This window comes from Eucyclogobius newberryi, unplaced genomic scaffold, assembly GCF_026437365.1.
Source record: "Eucyclogobius newberryi isolate DKJ021-1_F unplaced genomic scaffold, fEucNew1.0.hap1 SCAF_1, whole genome shotgun sequence".
Lineage (NCBI taxonomy): Eukaryota > Metazoa > Chordata > Actinopteri > Gobiiformes > Gobiidae > Eucyclogobius > Eucyclogobius newberryi.
In genome coordinates, this window is record NW_027315723.1 from 49,083,306 (window position 1) to 49,102,561 (window position 19,256).

The window sequence follows — 19,256 nt, forward strand, 5'->3', positions numbered from 1 at the left end:
AATATTTAAACTTTTATTCGGTGACAAATGGTTTTAAAAAGTTACGAAGTGCAACATAATCAAATATGAGGGACAGTAGGTCACATAAATGTATGTTTTGGATGTTTTAATTCAGTCATACTCGTGTTTAAGTCTCAGTGAAAAATACTCTTAAGCTCAAATGATATAAACACACAGACATGGCAACTAGGATTTCACTCTCGCGAGATTCTGCGAGATTCTGAGACCGGAAGAGTTTTATTGGCGAATCATGTGATATTTTCATGGATTTTTCTTCCTGTCTGGTGTAGCAATGTCCACATAATCTGACAGCACAGTTTTTAGGGTAATTTTGGAGACGATTGACCGAAGCCGGACGCGATGCAGAACGTGATAAACACCGTGAAAGGCACCGCTCTCGGCGTGGCGGAGATGTTCACGCCCGTGCTAAAGGTACACGACACGGAGCCGATGCGTTTACTGGCGCAACCAGTAAACATCTGCAAAAGCACCGCACAGCACCGCACAAAACACCGCACATTACTACACATAAAGCACTGCACATTACGTACAAAGCACTGCACATTACTACACATAAAGCACTGCACATTACGTACAAAGCACTGCACATTACTACACATTAAGCACTGCACATTACTACACATTAAGCACTGCACATTACTACACATAAATCATTGCACATTACGCACAAAGTACCGCACATTACAATAACAAGTCACATAAAAAACGAACTATGGATTGTATTGATCCATGTGTTCGCCCTGCGGTTGTAAACAAGAAGTCACGACACACATCCACACTGTAGAGGGGACCTTTAACATGCTAAAGACACACACACACACATACATACACATACACACTGTAGAGGGGACCTTTAACATGCTAAAGACACACACACACACACACACTGTAGAGAGGACCTTTAACATGCTAAATACACACACACACACATACATACACATACACACTGTAGAGGGGACCTTTAACATGCTAAAGACACACACACACACACTGTAGAGAGGACCTTTAACATGCTAAAGACACACACACACACACACACACACACTGTAGAGAGGACCTTTAACATGCTAAAGACACACACACACACACACACACATACACACACACACTGTAGAGGGGACCTTTAACATGTTAAAGACACACACACACACTGTAGAGGGGACCTTTAACATGCTAAAGACACACACACACACACTGTAGAGAGGACCTTTAACATGCTAAAGACACACACACACACACACATACACACAGACACACTGTAGAGGGGACCTTTAACATGCTAAAGACACACACACACACACACTGTAGAGGGGACCTTTAACATGCTAAAGACACATACACACACACTGTAGAGGGGACCTTTAACATGCTAAAGACACACACACTGTAGAGAGGACCTTTAACATGCTAAAGACACACACACACACATACATACACATACACACTGTAGAGGGGACCTTTAACATGCTAAAGACACACACACACACACTGTAGAGAGGACCTTTAACATGCTAAAGACACACACACACACACACATACACACAGACACACTGTAGAGGGGACCTTTAACATGCTAAAGACACACACACACACACACTGTAGAGGGGACCTTTAACATGCTAAAGACACATACACACACACTGTAGAGGGGACCTTTTAACATGCTAAAGACACACATACACACACACTGTAGAGGGGACCTTTAACATGCTAAATACACACACAAACACACACACTGTAGAGAGGACCTTTAACATGCTAAAGACACACACACATACACATACACACACACTGTAGAGAGGACCTTTAACATGCTAAAGACACACACAAACACACACACTGTAGAGGGGACCTTTAACATGCTAAAGACACACATACACGCACACTGTAGAGGGGACCTTCAACATGCTAAAGACACACACACACACACACACACACACATACACACACACTGTAGAGGGGACCTTTAACATGCTAAAGACACACACACATACACACTGTAGAGAGGACCTTTAACATGCTAAAGACACACACACACACACATACACACTGTAGAGAGGACCTTTAACATGCTAAAGACACACACACACACACACACTGTAGAGAGGACCTTTAACATGCTAAAGACACACATACACGCACACTGTAGAGGGGACCTTTAACATGCTAAAGACACACACACATACACATACACACACACTGTAGAGGGGACCTTTAACATGCTAAAGACACACACACACACACATACACACTGTAGAGAGGACCTTTAACATGCTAAAGACACACACACACACATACACACTGTAGAGGGGACCTTTAACATGCTAAAGACACACACACACATACACATACACACACACACACTGTAGAGGGGACCTTTAACATGCTAAAGACACATACACACACACACACACTGTAGAGGGGACCTTTAACATGCTAAAGACACACACACACACACATACACACACACTGTAGAGAGGACCTTTAACATGCTAAAGACTCATCAGAAGAACATATCTTTTATTATACTGTTTCAGTATTGGACTTTACATTAGAATTTCATTTTCTGTGTCTTCAAAGAGGAACAACAATGTAAATTGTATGATGAGGTGGTGAAGTTAAACTTTGCCGACCCTGCTACAATATAAAAATGTGGGGGGAAAGAATATAAAAAGTCAAAACTGTTGTTACTAATGTGTGGTTAGTTTAAATGTTGGCTCCAGAAATACGTCACTATAAATACTACTGATAACTTATGCTGTCATTTAAAGCAAGAGTAAATGTTTCATAGCCATCTAACGTTAAGTGACGGGGTGATCAAAATCAAGCAACACCAATCATGATCTTTGTACAGTAAACCAGAATTAATTGTCAGCAAATGTACAACATGTGTTCATTGTTATGCAAAATAAAAAACACACAAAAAGCTTGATTTAAAAAGCTGACCACCTCAGATAACAAACCTAAACTTGAATGCACATATTTTGACTGAATTAGTTTTTTCTCAAAGTCAAAGTCTGAGCACTCAAATGGCATCGGTTTTATAGAATGACCCAGTAACATGATCTTTTCTTGCAGGAATCCAAATTTAAAGAGACTGGAGTCATCACACCCGAGGAGGTAAGGGAAACGCAAGAAACTGATCACGATAATGAAACGGAGGATGTCATTTGTGTTGTGCTTTGGGTCAGTTCGTTGCTGCTGGAGATCACTTGGTGCACCATTGTCCCACGTGGAAATGGTAAGTCAATCATGTCTCCTAAGTCCACCTTTTGTGTTCAGTCTGGCTTCTGCATTCCGTCTGTTATGTTCGTGTCGTCACATACCAGCGCTGTGGCAACACTGGAAACAAATGTGCTCAGCATTTCCCGATTAGGAAAGACGTTTCTCTATTCTGATGTTATGTGAGTGTAAATGAGATTACAGGGCTTGTGAAAGTTTGTTGAATCTGATTAAAATCTTGTATATGAAATAATCTGATTACTACTACTACAGATATGTTTTACCCCTGGGCAAGACCTTGGACCAGTTAAAATAGACCAATATTAGACTAGTTCATCGGCTGCTGCCATTTCTCTGCTTCATCTAGAATGTCACATATTAGTGTCCGCTCATTCTCTCTTCCTGTTACACTTTTTGAACATGCAACTTGTCTCTGAAATGGAAATCGTGTTTGTTTTTGATGTATATTTCAGGGCATCAGGAGAAGAAAGCAAAGTAAAGCCTTACCTGCCCCCAGACAAACAGTTCCTCCTGACACGCAATGGTACGTGTGCATTTAAACAGATACATGTTACTTTATGGGTGTAATCCTTTAATGTGACAGTGTTCAGTAATGGTTGGCTGTGGAACGGGTTGTGTAAAATGTGGTGTTTCTCAGTTCCTTGTTATAAGCGCTGTAAACAGATGGAGTACTCGGATGAACTGGAGGCCATCATAGAAGAAGATGATGGCGATGGAGGCTGGGTGGACACGTACCACAATGCAAGTAAGTCCTTCTGTTTGCTACGGGAAAACTGGAATTCAAAATACTATTCTTTAATCTATGGAACTGATCCGATGTTCTTCATGTTTTATCATCAATGATTAGTTATTCCCGATCAATAACTCTTCCTCTTTGCTCGTGTGGTGTGTCAGGTACATTAGGAGTCACTGATGCCGTGCGGGAGATCTCCCTGGACAATAGTAAGGTATGTCTGTGTCACGTGACCGCGCCTGTGTCATGTGACCGCGCCTGTGTCATGTGACCGCGCCTGTCATGTGACCGCGCCTGTGTCACGTGACCGCGCCTGTGTCACGTGACTGCGCCTGTGTCAGGTGACCGTGACTGCGCCTGTGTCGCGTGACCGTGACTGTGCCTGTGTCGCGTGACCGTGACTGCGCCTGTGTCGCGTGACCGTGACTGCGCCTGTGTCGCGTGACTGTGTCGCGTGACCGCGCCCGTGTCGCGTGACCGCGCCCGTGTCATGTGACCGCGCCTGTGTCATGTGACCGCGCCTGTGTCATGTGACCGCGCCTGTGTCATGTGACCGCGCCCGTGTCGCGTGACCGCGCCCGTGTCGCGTGACCGCGCCCGTGTCGCGTGACCGCGCCCGTGTCGCGTGACCGCGCCCGTGTCGCGTGACCTCGCCCGTGTCGTGTGACCGCGCCCGTGTCGCGTGACCTCGCCCGTGTCGCGTGACCTCGCCCGTGTCGCGTGACCTCGCCCGTGTCGCGTGACCTCGCCCGTGTCGCGTGACCGCGCCCGTGTCACGTGACCGCGCCCGTGTCACGTGACCGCGCCCGTGTCACGTGACCGCGCCCGTGTCACGTGACCGTGACTGCGCCTGTGTCGCGTGACTGTGTCGCGTGACCGCGCCCGTGTCGCGTGACTGCGCCCGTGTCGCGTGACTGCGCCCGTGTCAGGTGACCGCGCCCGTGTCGCGTGACCGCGCCCGTGTCGCGTGACCGCGCCCGTGTCGCGTGACCGCGCCCGTGTCGCGTGACCGCGCCTGTGTCACGTGACCGCGCCTGTGTCAGGTGACCGTGACTGCGCCTGTGTCAGGTGACTGTGTCGCGTGACCGCGCCCGTGTCGCGTGACCGCGCCCGTGTCGCGTGACCGTGTCGCGTGACCGTGTCGCGTGACCGTGCCCGTGTCGCGTAACCGCGCCCGTACCGCGTGACCGCGCCCGTGTCGCGTGACAGCGCCCGTGTCGCGTGACCTCGCCCGTGTCGCATGACCTCGCCCGTGTCATGTGACCACGTTGGCAAAGCCCACAAACCCGCCCACCTCTCCCGTCTCCCGTTGCAGGACAAGAACATGAACGCCACTTCTCCGGACTGTTGTGACAATGGTGATGAAGATGACGACGAAGAGGGAGAAGCCGCAGATATGGAAGGTATTCTTTATTCAAATATTTTAAATTTACGGAACAGAAGAATGTACTTTGAATTTTGATGATTTGATTTTCGTCCAGAATATGAAGAAAGTGGTTTGTTGGAAACGGATGAGGTAAAGAAACTTCAAATCTAAAATGTCCTTTGCAGAGGCCAGTGATTTACTGCTGACAACATAATATTCAAATATTTGTTTTGAAGATGTAGCAGAAGGACAATATCAAGAATATTGTCACGCATTGTAAAATCTATTTATTCAGGCAACTTTGGACACAAGTAAAATGGTGGAAACGAAGCCCAAAACAGAACCAGGCAGTGAAGACGCCATCCTCCAAACCCGCACGTATGACCTGTACATCACATACGACAAGTACTACCAGACCCCGCGGCTGTGGCTCTTTGGCTACGACGAGGTGCGTACACAGCGGCTACACTGCGTCTGGTTTGTTAGACCAATAGTAGCCAGAAGGACTTCTGTCCTTCCTGTCCTGTCACCTTCTCCTGTCACCTCCTCCTGTCACCTCCTCCTGTCACCTCCTCCTGCCACCTCCTCCTGCCAGAACTCTGGGGAATTTAAGCCTCTTTAAAGAGCCACCAGGCTGAATGTCTCTGGGAATAGGGAATGCAGTGTGGGAAACTGGTTCTGGAGGACCAGGCTAGGCTCACCCCGAATTCACACCATGTACACATTATATAAAGTATATATTTGATTTAAAATCCTAAATTTACACCAGAGAAGGTATAGCTTTAAAATGCCAGGTCTCCTCAGCTCTCAGAAGCTAAGCAGGACAGGGCCTGGTCAGTACTTGGATAGGAGAATGCTGGAACACCAGGTTCCACAGGGGGCGCTAGAGGGAACGTTCTTAGACAAGACACTTCACCCACACGGCCTAGTAAAGTGCTTTGAGTGCCTTGAAGCGTGAAAAGCGCTATAGAAATACACTGTAATAATAATATTAAAAAGTTAGTCTGTGTATCTCCACTGTTTAGACACAACAGTTAGAATAAGCCATGGCTGCTGTGCTTGTATTAATTAACCTACTTACCTTAGGGTTAGTGAGGTTAGGGTTCTACACATATGCTGCACGTCTGCGCTGTTTCTACACGTCTGCGCCGTTTCTACACGTCTGCGCTGTTTCTACACGTCTGCGCTGTTTCTACACGTCTGCGCTGTTTCTACACGTCTGCGCTGTTTCTACACGTCTGCGCTGTTTCTACACGTCTGCGCTGTTTCTACACGTCTGCGTTGTTTCTACACGTATGCACTGTTTCTACACGTCTGCTCTGTGCTGTTTCTACACGTCTGCTCTGTTTCTACACGTCTGCTCTGTTTCTACACGTCTGCCCTGTTTCTACGCGTCTGCGCTGTTTCTACACGTCTGCGTTGTTTCTACACGTCTGCGTTGTTTCTACACGTCTGCGCTGTTTCTACACGTCTGCGCTGTTTCTACACGTCTGCGCTGTTTCTACACGTCTGCGTTGTTTCTACACATATGCACTGTTTCTACACGTCTGCTCTGTGCTGTTTCTACACGTCTGCTCTGTTTCTACACGTCTGCCCTGTTTCTACACGTCTGCTCTGTTTCTACACGTCTGCTCTGTTTCTACACGTCTGCCCTGTTTCTACACGTCTGCACTGTTTCTACACGTCTGCTCTGTTTCTACACGTCTGCTCTGTTTCTACACGTCTGCTCTGTTTCTACACGTCTGCCCTGTTTCTACACGTCTGCCCTGTTTCTACACGTCTGCTCTGTTTCTACACGTCTGCTCTGTTTCTACACGTCTGCCCTGTTTCTACACGTCTGCACTGTTTCTACACGTCTGCGCTGTAACTGCACATATGCTGTTACTGCTTTGGGTTAAATTGGGTTTTACAGGGCAGTTGTCTCCTCAGGAACGGCAGCCCCTCACAGTGGATCAGATGTATGAGGACATCAGTCAGGATCATGTGAAGAAGACTGTGACCATAGAGAACCACCCAAACCTCCCTCCACCCGCCATGTGCTCCGTCCACCCCTGCAGGTAAAAACTATATTTGTTCTGTGGGGAACTATAGGCTTGCTTCAAAATACATTTTGTGACTTATTCCTCCCATGGATTGTCTTGTAAATGTTGTTTTGTTGTGTTCATGACTGGTCTTGTGTTCTCTCGCAGACACGCAGAAGTGATGAAAAAGATCATTGAGACGGTGGCAGAAGGAGGAGGAGAGCTCGGTGTCCATATGTATCCTTTAAACCCAAACAACAACAACTTTACCTGTCAAAATGTTTAAACTATATTTACATGTTCTCCCTAACTCTGGTTTACAGGTACCTTTTAATTTTCCTAAAGTTTGTGCAGGCTGTCATTCCTACAATAGAATACGACTACACGAGGCACTTCACCATGTAGCTCCTGAACTCCTGAACTCTTCTGTGTCTTTGTCAACATTCTTTACCCAGGTTCTTTCCCGCCTCTGTGTGCAAACGACTATAAGCAGCTACTGTTACTACAGCTACTGTGCAAAGTTAGAAATGAATGTTAAACTCACACTTTTACGTCGGTCTACTGTTTAGGAAAACCATGTTCGGGAAGTCTGTTAAAAGTACTATTAGGACAACATCCAGTAGGATTATAGATATATGGCATATTTATTTAGTCAGAATTTAGTGATATGTATATTTATCAAATAAAGTGGTTTTCCTATTCAAAGGCGGGTTATATCAGTGGTGTGCGGTCAGGTCAATCAATGCAAGCAGTGATTGACCAATCAAATCTTAAAAGACCATGTGCCACAACTATATTTAAATTGCTCCAAAATGTATCCAAATAAGCCTGTTTTCCCCTCACTTCTGCAGCTGAAGCTCTACAGGCCGCTGAGCAGTACTGCAGGAAGCTTGGTTCTTCTTCTCCTGCAGCTGCTCAGTCTGTGAGCGTGTTCAGAGGCCCGTTCATGCTCCGCCCTCTGACATGAGCTTTTAGAACCAGAGCGGAGAACAGCTTGTGTTAGAGCTCTGCACATGTGCTCTGAGGACAAACTCAAACCACCTGAAGAAACCTGTGTGGGAATGTTTACTGGTACGGTTTTCCACTTTTGTGTGCACATTTTGTCCACCACAAATCTGCTATTCCATCCATAAAAGTCACTGCATGCTACTGGGTTATAATGACTGTATACTTCTAAAATGTAATTGTAATATTAACTTTGGTATTCTGAATTAAACTAAACCAAAGAGGGAGAAGTTTTAATTAAAAAAACCTCATAAGTCTCTGTAGATTACATTTTCTGCCTAAAAATAACTTCCATAAAAAGTATTATTTTGCTAAGATAAGTGGAAACCTGCAAACTCTTTGATTTAATACTAGATTTCTGAGGTGGTTACAATTGTAGCAGATCTTGGCACAAAAAGTTTTATCGTTGAACTTAACAACAAAATAGAAATGTACCTAAAATTGACACCGTTGGTATTGTGGCTGTGGTTTGCACTGAACAGCCAGTGTGCGTCTGCAGCAGCTCTTCAGCCTGTTCACTGTGCAGTGTAGTGGGCTTTCCTGCAACACACTCGGACCACCGTCTTGTCTTAACCTCCATCTGAATGTGTCACAGGAGGAGACTTACTTTCTTTACATTTGCATCTGGTTTTATTGTCACATCTGGGTGTATCAACTGTCTAAATAAATTACTTTGACGTTTGTTTGTTTGTTTGTTTGTTTGTTTCTTGCGTCATCTTAAGACCAATTCAATTTGATCAATAATATATTCTATTAATCTATACATTATTTGTATATACCTTTTGTGTATTTTGACAATGTTCGAACCAGAAAAGTCGAGTTGGTCAATGGATCCTTGGCTATTACTGGTCATTTTCTGCAGCCATTGTGTCCATCTGCCACATATTATTGCCTTTGTACAATACGATATAATGCCACAATAATTGACCAAAAAATTGCAAAAATGATGCCCATTAGAATCTACACAATATCGGTCTGGTTTAAGAACGTAATATTTTGCATACTTTATGTTTCATTTAATAGGTGATTGAGATAGACACAGCATGTTTGATGAGAGCAAAATCTGTTCTTTAGTTTTGATTTATTGGACAAATTGATATTTTAAAAAATATCAAATGGCAATCATCCCTGGTGCAATATATTCTGTCCATATTACATTCACTAAATAAGAGTAAATAATTAAATTAATATTATTCAAGGACATATTTTTCAATTTTTATTTGCATGTATACTAGATTTAGATATATTTATACAGATTTAAGTATACTTTCAAGGAAGTCTTTTATTATTCCACTTCTGTTTCTAATCTGTTTCTGTGCCTAAATAAGATAAGATATGCCTTTATTGTCCACACATGGGGAGATTTGGTGTTACAACGCAGGTAGATACAGAGGAATGGACAGATAACTTTAACACTTTTTTAGGAAGTTTAAAAAAATATGTCGCAACACTGGGATTTCCCCAGTGTGAGACAAATACGGCTTATCTTATAATATTATACGATAAGATAAGAGCTTTTTAGTTAGAAATACGTAAAACCATTTTAATTTAGATCTGTTTTCAGTTCAACATTGAAATTGTAAACTCCTTCACGCTCTCCAGACCAGTAGAGGTCGCTGTCGGCTCTGCCTCTTCCCGCGTCAGCAGCAACAGTAGAGACCGCAACACCTGGATCTCAGCTCTAGCATTAGCATTATCAGCAGATATAACAGCGCTCGGATGGCGCGCGTGGAGGTCGTGTCATGTCTGTCCTCGGTCCCACGCTGCTGCTCTGCACCAGCGGGTTCTTCTCCAACCTGCGGCCGTCCGAGCCCTTCCTCACCGCCTTCCTCATGGGCCCGGACAAGAACCTCACCGAGATCCAGGTGAGACCCCAGACCGCGCCGGACCGAGCCGTGCTAAAGTCACGCTGGCCCGGGTGCGTGTTGTGTTGTGACAGCCGCAGATGAGGAGGAACCTGGGCAAACTTCACATAACTTCATTCTAAAAGCTCGTTTTAAGTCGGATTTGTTTTATAATGACTGGTTCCCGGTGACGTAGAATCAAGAAGACGTACATAATCTAAATGTTATTAGTTTTATATTTTCCCACCATGTTGACCTCTCACAATCTAAGAGTCTTTTGACCACATTGTTTAACACACTCTATGGCTTTAAATATATCCATCTTGTCTATATTATTTATGATGTTTGTTTTTTTTCCAAGTGCATTCTTACAGTGAGGGGGGGGGGCTCACCTCCACAGATCTGACCCGTAACTTTGCCTGATGGGGTCACATGTTGAGTTTAATGCCATACTGTGGGATATTTCAGGCAGATGCTGCACAACCACGAGAGTAGTAGTAGTAGTAGTAGTAGTAGTAGTAGTAGTAGTGGTGGTGGTGGTGGTGGTGGTGGTGGTGGTGGTGGTGGTGGTGGTGGTGGTGGTAGTAGTAGTGACAGTGGTAGTAGTAGTGACAGTAGTAGTAGTAGTGACAGTAGTAGTAGTAGTGACAGTAGTAGTAGTAGTAGTAGTAGTACAGACAGTAGTAGTAGTAGTAGTAGTAGTAGTACAGACAGTAGTAGTAGTAGTACAGACAGTAGTACAGACAGTAGTAGTAGTAGTAGTAGTAGTACAGACAGTAGTAGTAGTACAGACAGTAGTAGTAGTAGTAGTACAGACAGTAGTAGTAGTAGTAGTAGTAGTACAGACAGTAGTAGTAGTAGTACAGACAGTAGTAGTAGTAGTAGTAGTAGTAGTAGTACAGACAGTAGTAGTAGTAGTAGTACAGACAGTAGTAGTAGTAGTAGTAGTAGTACAGACAGTAGTAGTAGTAGTAGTAGTAGTAGTAGTAGTAGTAGTAGTAGTACAGACAGTAGTAGTAGTAGTAGTAGTAGTACAGACAGTAGTAGTAGTAGTAGTAGTAGTACAGACAGTAGTAGTAGTAGTAGTAGTAGTAGTACAGACAGTAGTAGTAGTAGTAGTAGTAGTACAGACAGTAGTAGTAGTAGTAGTAGTAGTACAGACAGTAGTAGTAGTAGTAGTAGTAGTACAGACAGTAGTAGTAGTAGTAGTAGTAGTAGTACAGACAGTAGTAGTAGTAGTAGTAGTAGTACAGACAGTAGTAGTAGTAGTAGTAGTAGTAGTACAGACAGTAGTAGTAGTAGTAGTACAGACAGTAGTAGTAGTAGTAGTACAGACAGTAGTAGTAGTAGTACAGACAGTAGTAGTAGTAGTAGTAGTAGTAGTAGTAGTAGTAGTAGTAGTAGTAGTAGTAGTAGTAGTAGTAGTAGTAGTAGTAGTAGTAGTAGTAGTAGTAGTAGTAGTAGTAGTAGTAGTAGTAGTAGTAGTAGTAGTAGTAGTAGTAGTAGTAGTAGTAGTAGTAGTAGTAGTAGTAGTAGTAGTAGTAGTAGTAGTAGTAGTAGTAGTAGTAGTAGTAGTAGTAGTAGTAGTAGTAGTAGTAGTAGTAGTAGTAGTAGTAGTAGTAGTAGTAGTAGTAGTAGTAGTAGTAGTAGTAGTAGTAGTAGTAGTAGTAGTAGTAGTAGTAGTAGTAGTAGTAGTAGTAGTAGTAGTAGTAGTAGTAGTAGTAGTAGTAGTAGTAGTAGTAGTAGTAGTAGTAGTAGTAGTAGTAGTAGTACAGACAGTAGTAGTAGTAGTAGTACAGACAGTAGTAGTAGTAGTAGTACAGACAGTAGTAGTAGTAGTAGTAGTAGTAGTAGTAGTACAGACAGTAGTAGTAGTAGTAGTAGTAGTAGTAGTACAGACAGTAGTAGTAGTAGTACAGACAGTAGTAGTAGTAGTAGTAGTACAGACAGTAGTAGTACAGACAGTAGTAGTACAGACAGTAGTAGTAGAGACAGTAGTACAGATAGTAGTAGTAGAGACAGTAGTACAGATAGTAGTAGTAGTAGTACAGACAGTACAGACTTCATTGATCCTGATCGTTTGAGTTTGCGCCACCAGGGTCTTCTCAGTCATTCTGGAACCTCCACACCAGCACTGAGTCCTGATTGGTGCAGGAGCTGGGCTTTAGGTTGTGACCATTCACTCAGATTACACCTTAAAAATACAGTTAAAACAATGGCTCATTGTTCTCACACTACCCCTGCTCTCTCTGCTGCCCTCTGCAGGCCACCGGCCGTGTGTGTCTGTACTGGATGATTTATGTGTTATAATGTACATAGTTTATATATTTCTAACTTCTGTGTAAAATCCTTGCTTGTTTCCTTCAATCCGACTGTAACAGCGGCCATGGAACAGATGATTACTCTGTCATATTTATAGAAATGTTCATTAAAATGTGTTCAGATCAGAGCGTGAACAAAACGAGGCTCAAACACTCTGGATCTATAAACTGTCATTTCCTGGATTCCTGTGACTCTTGGATGTTTTGTCGTTATATCTTGACTACTGCTGAGTTTGTATACTATGGGCTCTAACCCTCTTTTCTGCAGGTGGTCAATGAAATCTTCCCCATCTGGACCTACTCGTACCTCTTCCTGCTCTTCCCCGTCTTCTTGGCCACAGACTTCCTGCGCTACAAGCCCGTGCTGGTCCTCCAGGCCTGCAGCCTCGTGGCGACGTACGCCATGCTGCTGGGGGCCCGCGGCGTGTGGGCCCTTCAGCTGATGGAGTTCCTCTTCGGCCTGGCCTCTGCCTCCGAGGTGGCCTACTTCTCCTACATCTACAGTGTGGTGGAGCCCGCGCACTACCAACGGGTGACCGGGTACTGTCGGAGCGTGACCCTCTTCGGGTCGGCGGTCGGGTCGCTCCTGGGTCAGCTCCTGCTCTCGCTGGTCCGGGTCCAGTTGTATTCTCTGGTGGTGATCACGCTGGCGTCGGCCGCCGTGGCGTTCGTGGCGCCCTGGTTTCTGCCCATGCCCAAGAGGAGTCTGTTCTTCCATAAGAGTCCTGCAGGGGACAGAGAGGGGCCAGAGGTCAGCACCGGGCTCATGCAGGGGGCCACGGGCGGTAAAGTGCCCCTCAGTGAGAACGGGCAACAGGACCCTGTGGTGAGTGTTTTATAAATATAGATTATTTTATACTTGCGTAGTCTTTAAATGACGAGATATGAATCTGAAACTTCTGTTTACTGTCATTAATGTGTTTCATCTTTCATAAGCTCATATTTAAAACATAAACATCTATTTTAAAAAAAACTATTAGTGCCAGGTTTACATTTCTTTCTTTATATTGTTGACATATTTAGATTTTTAACAATGTGGATATTATGGATGATCTTATTTTGGACTTTAAATCTGACTAATGTTGCCTTGATTGTAATAAATCAGATGTAGAAATAAATAACGATTTACAAATCTAGTCACAAAACAAGTCAAACTTGTATTAATACAGAATTGTAAGGTTTGGTTTAACTTCAAGGTCTGATCTTTGTTTCTGTGGGAGAAAACCACTGACGTCCCAGAGAAAGTGCATTAAGTACATTTAAAATAATGTCAGCTTTCACTCTCAGGGTCTCGGGTGCTTTCTCGGGGGCTTTAAGTGTCTCGGGGGCTTTAAGTGTCTCGGGGGCTTTAAGTGTCTCGGGGGCTTTAAGTGTCTCGGGGGGGCTTTAAGTGTCTCGGGGGGGCTTTAAGTGTCTCGGGGGGCTTTAAGTGTCTCGGGGGCTTTAAGTGTCTCGGGGGCTTTAAGTGTCTCGGGGGCTTTAAGTGTCTCGGGGGGCTTTAAGTGTCTCGGGGGCTTTAAGTGTCTCGGGGGGCTTTAAGTGTCTCGGGGGGCTTTAAGTGTCTCGGGGGGCTTTAAGTGTCTCGGGGGGCTTTAAGTGTCTCGGGGGGCTTTAAGTGTCTCGGGGGGCTTTAAGTGTCTCGGGGGGCTTTAAGTGTCTCGGGGGGCTTTAAGGGCCTCGGGTGCTTTAAGGGCCTCGGGTGCTTTAAGGGCCTCGGGTGCTTTAAGGGCCTCGGGTGCTTTAAGGGTCTCGGGTGCTTTAAGGGTCTCGGGTGCTTTAAGGGTCTCGGGTGCTTTAAGGTTCTCGGGTGCTTTAAGGGCCTCTTTTCCCTTGCAGCCAGTGCAGTGTTGTATTTTCTGGCCGCAGGAGTCCAGTCCAGCCGAGTCGGTCCGTCCCAGCACCCATGGTCCCGGCGGGGGGTTGCTGGAGGTTCTCCGGCTGCTAGTCTCAGACCTCCTGTGCTGTTACCGCTGCCGGCCCCTGCTGGCCTGGTCCCTGTGGTGGGCCCTGGCAACGTGCGGGTACTTCCAGGTCATAAACTACACCCAGGTCCTGTGGGAGAAGGTCCGGCCGTCCCAGGACTACCACATCTACAACGGCTACGTGGAGACGCTGTCCACTCTGCTCGGTGAGGACGGACACATGTGTCCCATAGTCTGTCCACCGCATAGTCTGTCCACCGCATAGTCTGTCCACCGCATAGTCTGTCCACCGCATAGTCTGTCCACCGCATAGTCTGTCCACCGCATAGTCTGTCCACCGCATAGTCTGTCCACCCCATAGTCTGTCCACCCCATAGTCTGTCCACCCCATAGTCTGTCCACCCCATAGTCTGTCCACCGCATGACCCTGACACCGAAATCTTTCTATTAGTCAGTTATTTTCTTTTTTTAAATACATTATCAACCAAATAAAGGTTGAAATCTGGTGACTATAGAAAATCTATACAAATCAAGGGTTACATTTCTTGGTCTTTTAGTATTCTTCTTAAATCTCTGCTGGTGTATTAAACTCTCTGGTCCGTCTGACCCGTGATGGCTGGTGCTGTGCTGCAGGGGCGCTGGCTGCCCTCCTGGTGGGGCTCCTCCCCGTGTCCTGGGCCGTGTGGGGAGAGCTCATCCTGTCCCTCCTCTCGCTCCTCATGACCCTGTGTGTCTTCGGGATGGACCTCCTGGAGAACATCTGGACCTGCTACGGCCTCTATGTGCTCTTCAGGGCCATCTACATGCTGCTCATCACCGTGGCAACGTGAGTAGGCCAGCGCTGGATTGTGGAGTATCCGTGGGTTTCGTTCACGTGACTTATTAGTCGTCACTATGTTAAAGACGTCACACGCTGTTCGAGAGAAAACCGAGCATAGAAGAGATTAGTGAAAGGGTCGATGGCGAGTTCACCTTTTATCCCTTTTAGAGATATAATGTGTTACAAGTCCAAGAGACGACCTTTTCAGTGCTATACATGCGTTCGCACATCCACTTGTGCAGTGGCAACCGAGTCCGCCATTTTGAAAGGGGCACAACAGCATGTCTACTACATACGAAATCCAGGAAATATGAGGCCAAAATGCCAAAAACCTGCGTTCTGTCAGGACATTGCTGTGTTGACTGACCAGGAAATGAGAGCTTTGTCGTGTACCTTAGTTATCGCCGTTATCGTCTGAAGAATCAAAGTATTTGTAGCTCATTATGCCGTAGAAAAGGATACAGTCGTGTTGGGTTTTATATATCGCGTGCCCCTTTTAAAATGGCAGCTATGGGGAAGTCCCGGCTGTATGACGTCACCGCAAACGCATGTGTTCATTTAGTTGGCACTTTACATTGAAGAACTGCAAGTATAAAACACAAAATTGTATCGTGCACGATCCATCCCGTTTATCTCGTAGTTTTCTCTGACTTGGCTCTGGTTTTCTTGTTTCATTTAATGCAGTTGAAGTAAATAAAATGTGTAAAAAGTACATGAAGAGTACTTGCGTGAGAGGAAGGATGAGAGGATGTGTCAAACCAGTAATTCAACAGTGACTAAACTCCTGAAGCAATTCAAACTGTCACTGTGTGTTCTTTGTTTTGTGTGTGAGGAAACGCACCGCGACCTTCAGTGTCTTTCACAATAGTGTAGTTGTTATTTTTGTTTTTGTTATTTTTGTTCTCGTAAGTTTCGAAAAGTTTAGATTCATACAATTTACCTATTTAAAAATGAATACAATACAAATATTTACAATTCTTCAAACATTAGGCTACCCCAAATAAATTGTGTTTGCTGTAACCCGAGTCAACATTTTTCAAGTGGCTCAGTCGGTAGGCAAATTCGTATTTGTTTTTACTTTGAAGGCAAAAAAAAAGATCCAAATTTTGTCATTTTTTGAGTCTGAGTGACCACCAGGGGTCAGGCTTCAACAGTCAATGACGGAAAACGTCTCGATCAACCCGATCGGGAGACTAAATCTCACGATTTTAAGACATTTCAATCAACCTTTTGTACGCCGCTATCCTTTATTTTGGTAGCTAAGGCGAGTGGGGGGAACATGCGGGGGACATGGGCGCCGCCATGTTTGTTGTGATGACGCTGCTGGGCGTGTTTCAATCCCAGAAGGCATTTGCTTAAGTCAAATTTCACACCCTGACAGAGGCTCACATTACTATGGACATGTCAGTGGCGCCGACAAGGGCAAATCAACTTGTTAAAGGCAATATGACATCCCTTATGCGCGTTCTGTTTGTTACAGAGGCATGTGGAGGACTGAATATGAAGATGCGCATGTGTCACGTGGTGCGTAATCAGTCCTTTGAGATGAAAGACAGGTTTAATAGCGTGATAAAAATATTCAACACGGTGGTTCAGGAAAGTCCGGTTGGTGAGTCGGCGAATTGAAAAATAAAAGATTTTGACTTTTTTTCAGCAAAATGCATTTTTTTTTTTTTTTTTTTTTTTTTCCCAGTCTGCTAGTTTCATAGCGGGTCGGTCGGGTTACGGCAAACAGACATATTATTTTGCTCAGCCTTATAGAAAAATATTGTCTAAATCTATGTATTTACAATAGATTTTAAAGTCGATCTAAAAGAACAGGTTCAAAATGTTCTTTTAGTTTTATAAGATAAGATAATCCTTTATTGTCCACACATGGGGAAATTTCATTGTTGCAACGCAGGTAGATACAAAGGAAAAGAACAGATCACTTATAGGAAGTTTGAAAAACACTCTCAATAGAATAAACGAAAAACTCCTATAGACAAAACCTCCCATTTTCCAACAAAGGATGGAGGGGAAAATAATAAAGATAAAATAAATACATAAATACCATTGCATGTGATCACGACAGTAATTGCACATGGTTAGGTCAGTATTACGAGTGTTCAGGACTAATAGTGTTTGTTATAAAGTCTGACAGCAGCAGGAAGGAAAGACCTGTGAAATCTCCTTCACACAGCGAGGGTGGATCAGTCTCTCACTGAAGCTGCTCTCCAGAGCGGACAGAGTGTCCTGCAGGGGGCGACACTCATGGTCCAGCATAGATGTGAATCTAGCCAGGACCCTCCTGTCCCCCACCTCCTGAGTCCAGAGCACAGCCCAGGACGGAGCTGGACTTCTTGATGACTCTGTCCAGCCTCTTCCTCTCCCTCTCTGTGATGATGCTGCTCCAGCAGGCCACACCTACAGGAGCTGATGTCACCACAGAGTCGTAGAAGGTCTTCAGGAGTGGCCCTGTCACTCCAAAAGACCTGAGTCTCCTCAGGAGGTAGAGCCGACTCTGGCTCTTCCTGTACAGTCTGTGTTATGAATCCAGTCCAGTTTGTGGTTCAGATGAACACCAGGTACTTGTATGAGTCACTCTCTCAATGTCCCGTCCCTGGATGTTCACTGGTGAGGGGGGCGTGGCCTCTGACCATCACCATCTCCTTGGTCTTCCCCGCGTTGATGAGGAGGTGGTTCCGCTGACACCAGTCCACAAAGTCCTGCTCCAGTCCCCTGTCCTCCACATCCGTGACCCTAGAGGGTTAGAAGGGTTAGGGTCCGTGATGAGTCCGATGATGGCAGAGTCGTCAGAGTACTATAATATTACTATTATTGCAGTATTGACTTTCCTGTCATTGGTTCTTAAAGATAAGAACCATAAATGTAAAGAGGAAGGCCGCCACATTCTGGTTTGTGTGGTCCGTTATCACACACGCCAGACAAGTGCTAAACGGAGTGACTTTGTGTTTCCAGGTTCCAGATCGCAGCCAGTCTGAACATGCAGCGATACGCCCTGGTGTTCGGGGTCAACACCTTCGTGGCCCTGCTGCTTCAGTCTCTGCTCACAGTGGTGGTGGTGGACTCTGTCGGCCTGGGACTGGACGTCTACACTCAGGTCAGCAGCGCACAGGGAAATGTTTCAGTGACTTAACCCTAATGTGTAAAGAAAGTCACTCAGGACACGGCGTAAGGACGGTTCATACAGCCATGGGATCCACTCAAAACTAAAAATGTGCTAAAGAAATGTCCGCAAAAAGGAAAGATGAGACTCTAAAAGGTGCATTGCATAACTTTTCTGGGGGAAAGGGTCTTTACACTCAGTGGTCATGTTATTCCAGGCCCCACAGCATGGCACATGGTCAGAGGGAATGAAATGTGATCAAATCAAACAAAGAAGGGGGTTTTCCTATATTTAAATGTTTTTTTACAACATAGTATTTTTGTTTTACACATTTTGTACTGAATTGTGATTCAGTTGTAATAGTTTTGAGGCAGTGAGTTTGTTAAATTCACATTTAGTAAAGATATTCTTAGTCGACTAAAGGCTTGTGTTGTGCATCAATCACTGGACAAAATGTCTCCACTATCTTTATGGTCTGTATGGATCCAAACTGCCCTGACAAGAGAAAAGTAGTGAAATGAACTGACTGGTGGTTGAGATGTCTCACCAGAAGTTACAATAATAATAATGATCTGTTCCTTTACCCACAGTTCCTCATCTACGGCGGATACTTTGCCTTCATCTCCGTTGTCTTCCTCGTGGCTGGACTTTACAAAGTGTCCAGCAGGAGGCGCTCTGAGGTGAAGGGCTGCAGTGAAGGAGAGACACAGTCCAATGGTTCACCAAGAGGTCACATCAGCTCATCCTGACCGCACAGCGCCCCCTGCAGGGGGCTTCTGTTACTGCACAAGGCTGCGCCAGCACAGTCTGATGTGTGAAACCTGGACTTGGACCTGGATGAGTTTATTGAG

At 45.0% G+C, this 19,256-nt stretch overlaps 2 protein-coding genes across 2 annotated transcripts; both read left to right on the plus strand.

Moving 5' to 3' along the window:
• The first annotated feature begins 207 nt into the window (after positions 1 to 207).
• On the plus strand, positions 208 to 9,022 carry atg3 (autophagy related 3). Its single transcript, XM_072448006.1, has 12 exons — positions 208 to 432; positions 3,100 to 3,141; positions 3,213 to 3,262; positions 3,717 to 3,787; positions 3,902 to 4,009; positions 4,159 to 4,211; positions 5,313 to 5,400; positions 5,479 to 5,513; positions 5,659 to 5,811; positions 7,293 to 7,420; positions 7,553 to 7,621; positions 7,708 to 9,022. The coding sequence occupies exons 1-12, from the start codon at positions 361 to 363 to the stop codon at positions 7,787 to 7,789; spliced, it is 951 nt and encodes a 316-aa protein (XP_072304107.1). The 5' UTR covers positions 208 to 360; the 3' UTR covers positions 7,790 to 9,022.
• A 1,091-nt stretch (positions 9,023 to 10,113) lies between these two features.
• On the plus strand, positions 10,114 to 19,256 carry slc19a2 (solute carrier family 19 member 2). The gene is made up of 6 exons (XM_072448018.1): positions 10,114 to 10,254; positions 12,823 to 13,380; positions 14,421 to 14,682; positions 15,110 to 15,302; positions 18,258 to 18,399; positions 18,996 to 19,256. The coding sequence occupies exons 1-6, from the start codon at positions 10,132 to 10,134 to the stop codon at positions 19,152 to 19,154; spliced, it is 1,437 nt and encodes a 478-aa protein (XP_072304119.1). The 5' UTR covers positions 10,114 to 10,131; the 3' UTR covers positions 19,155 to 19,256.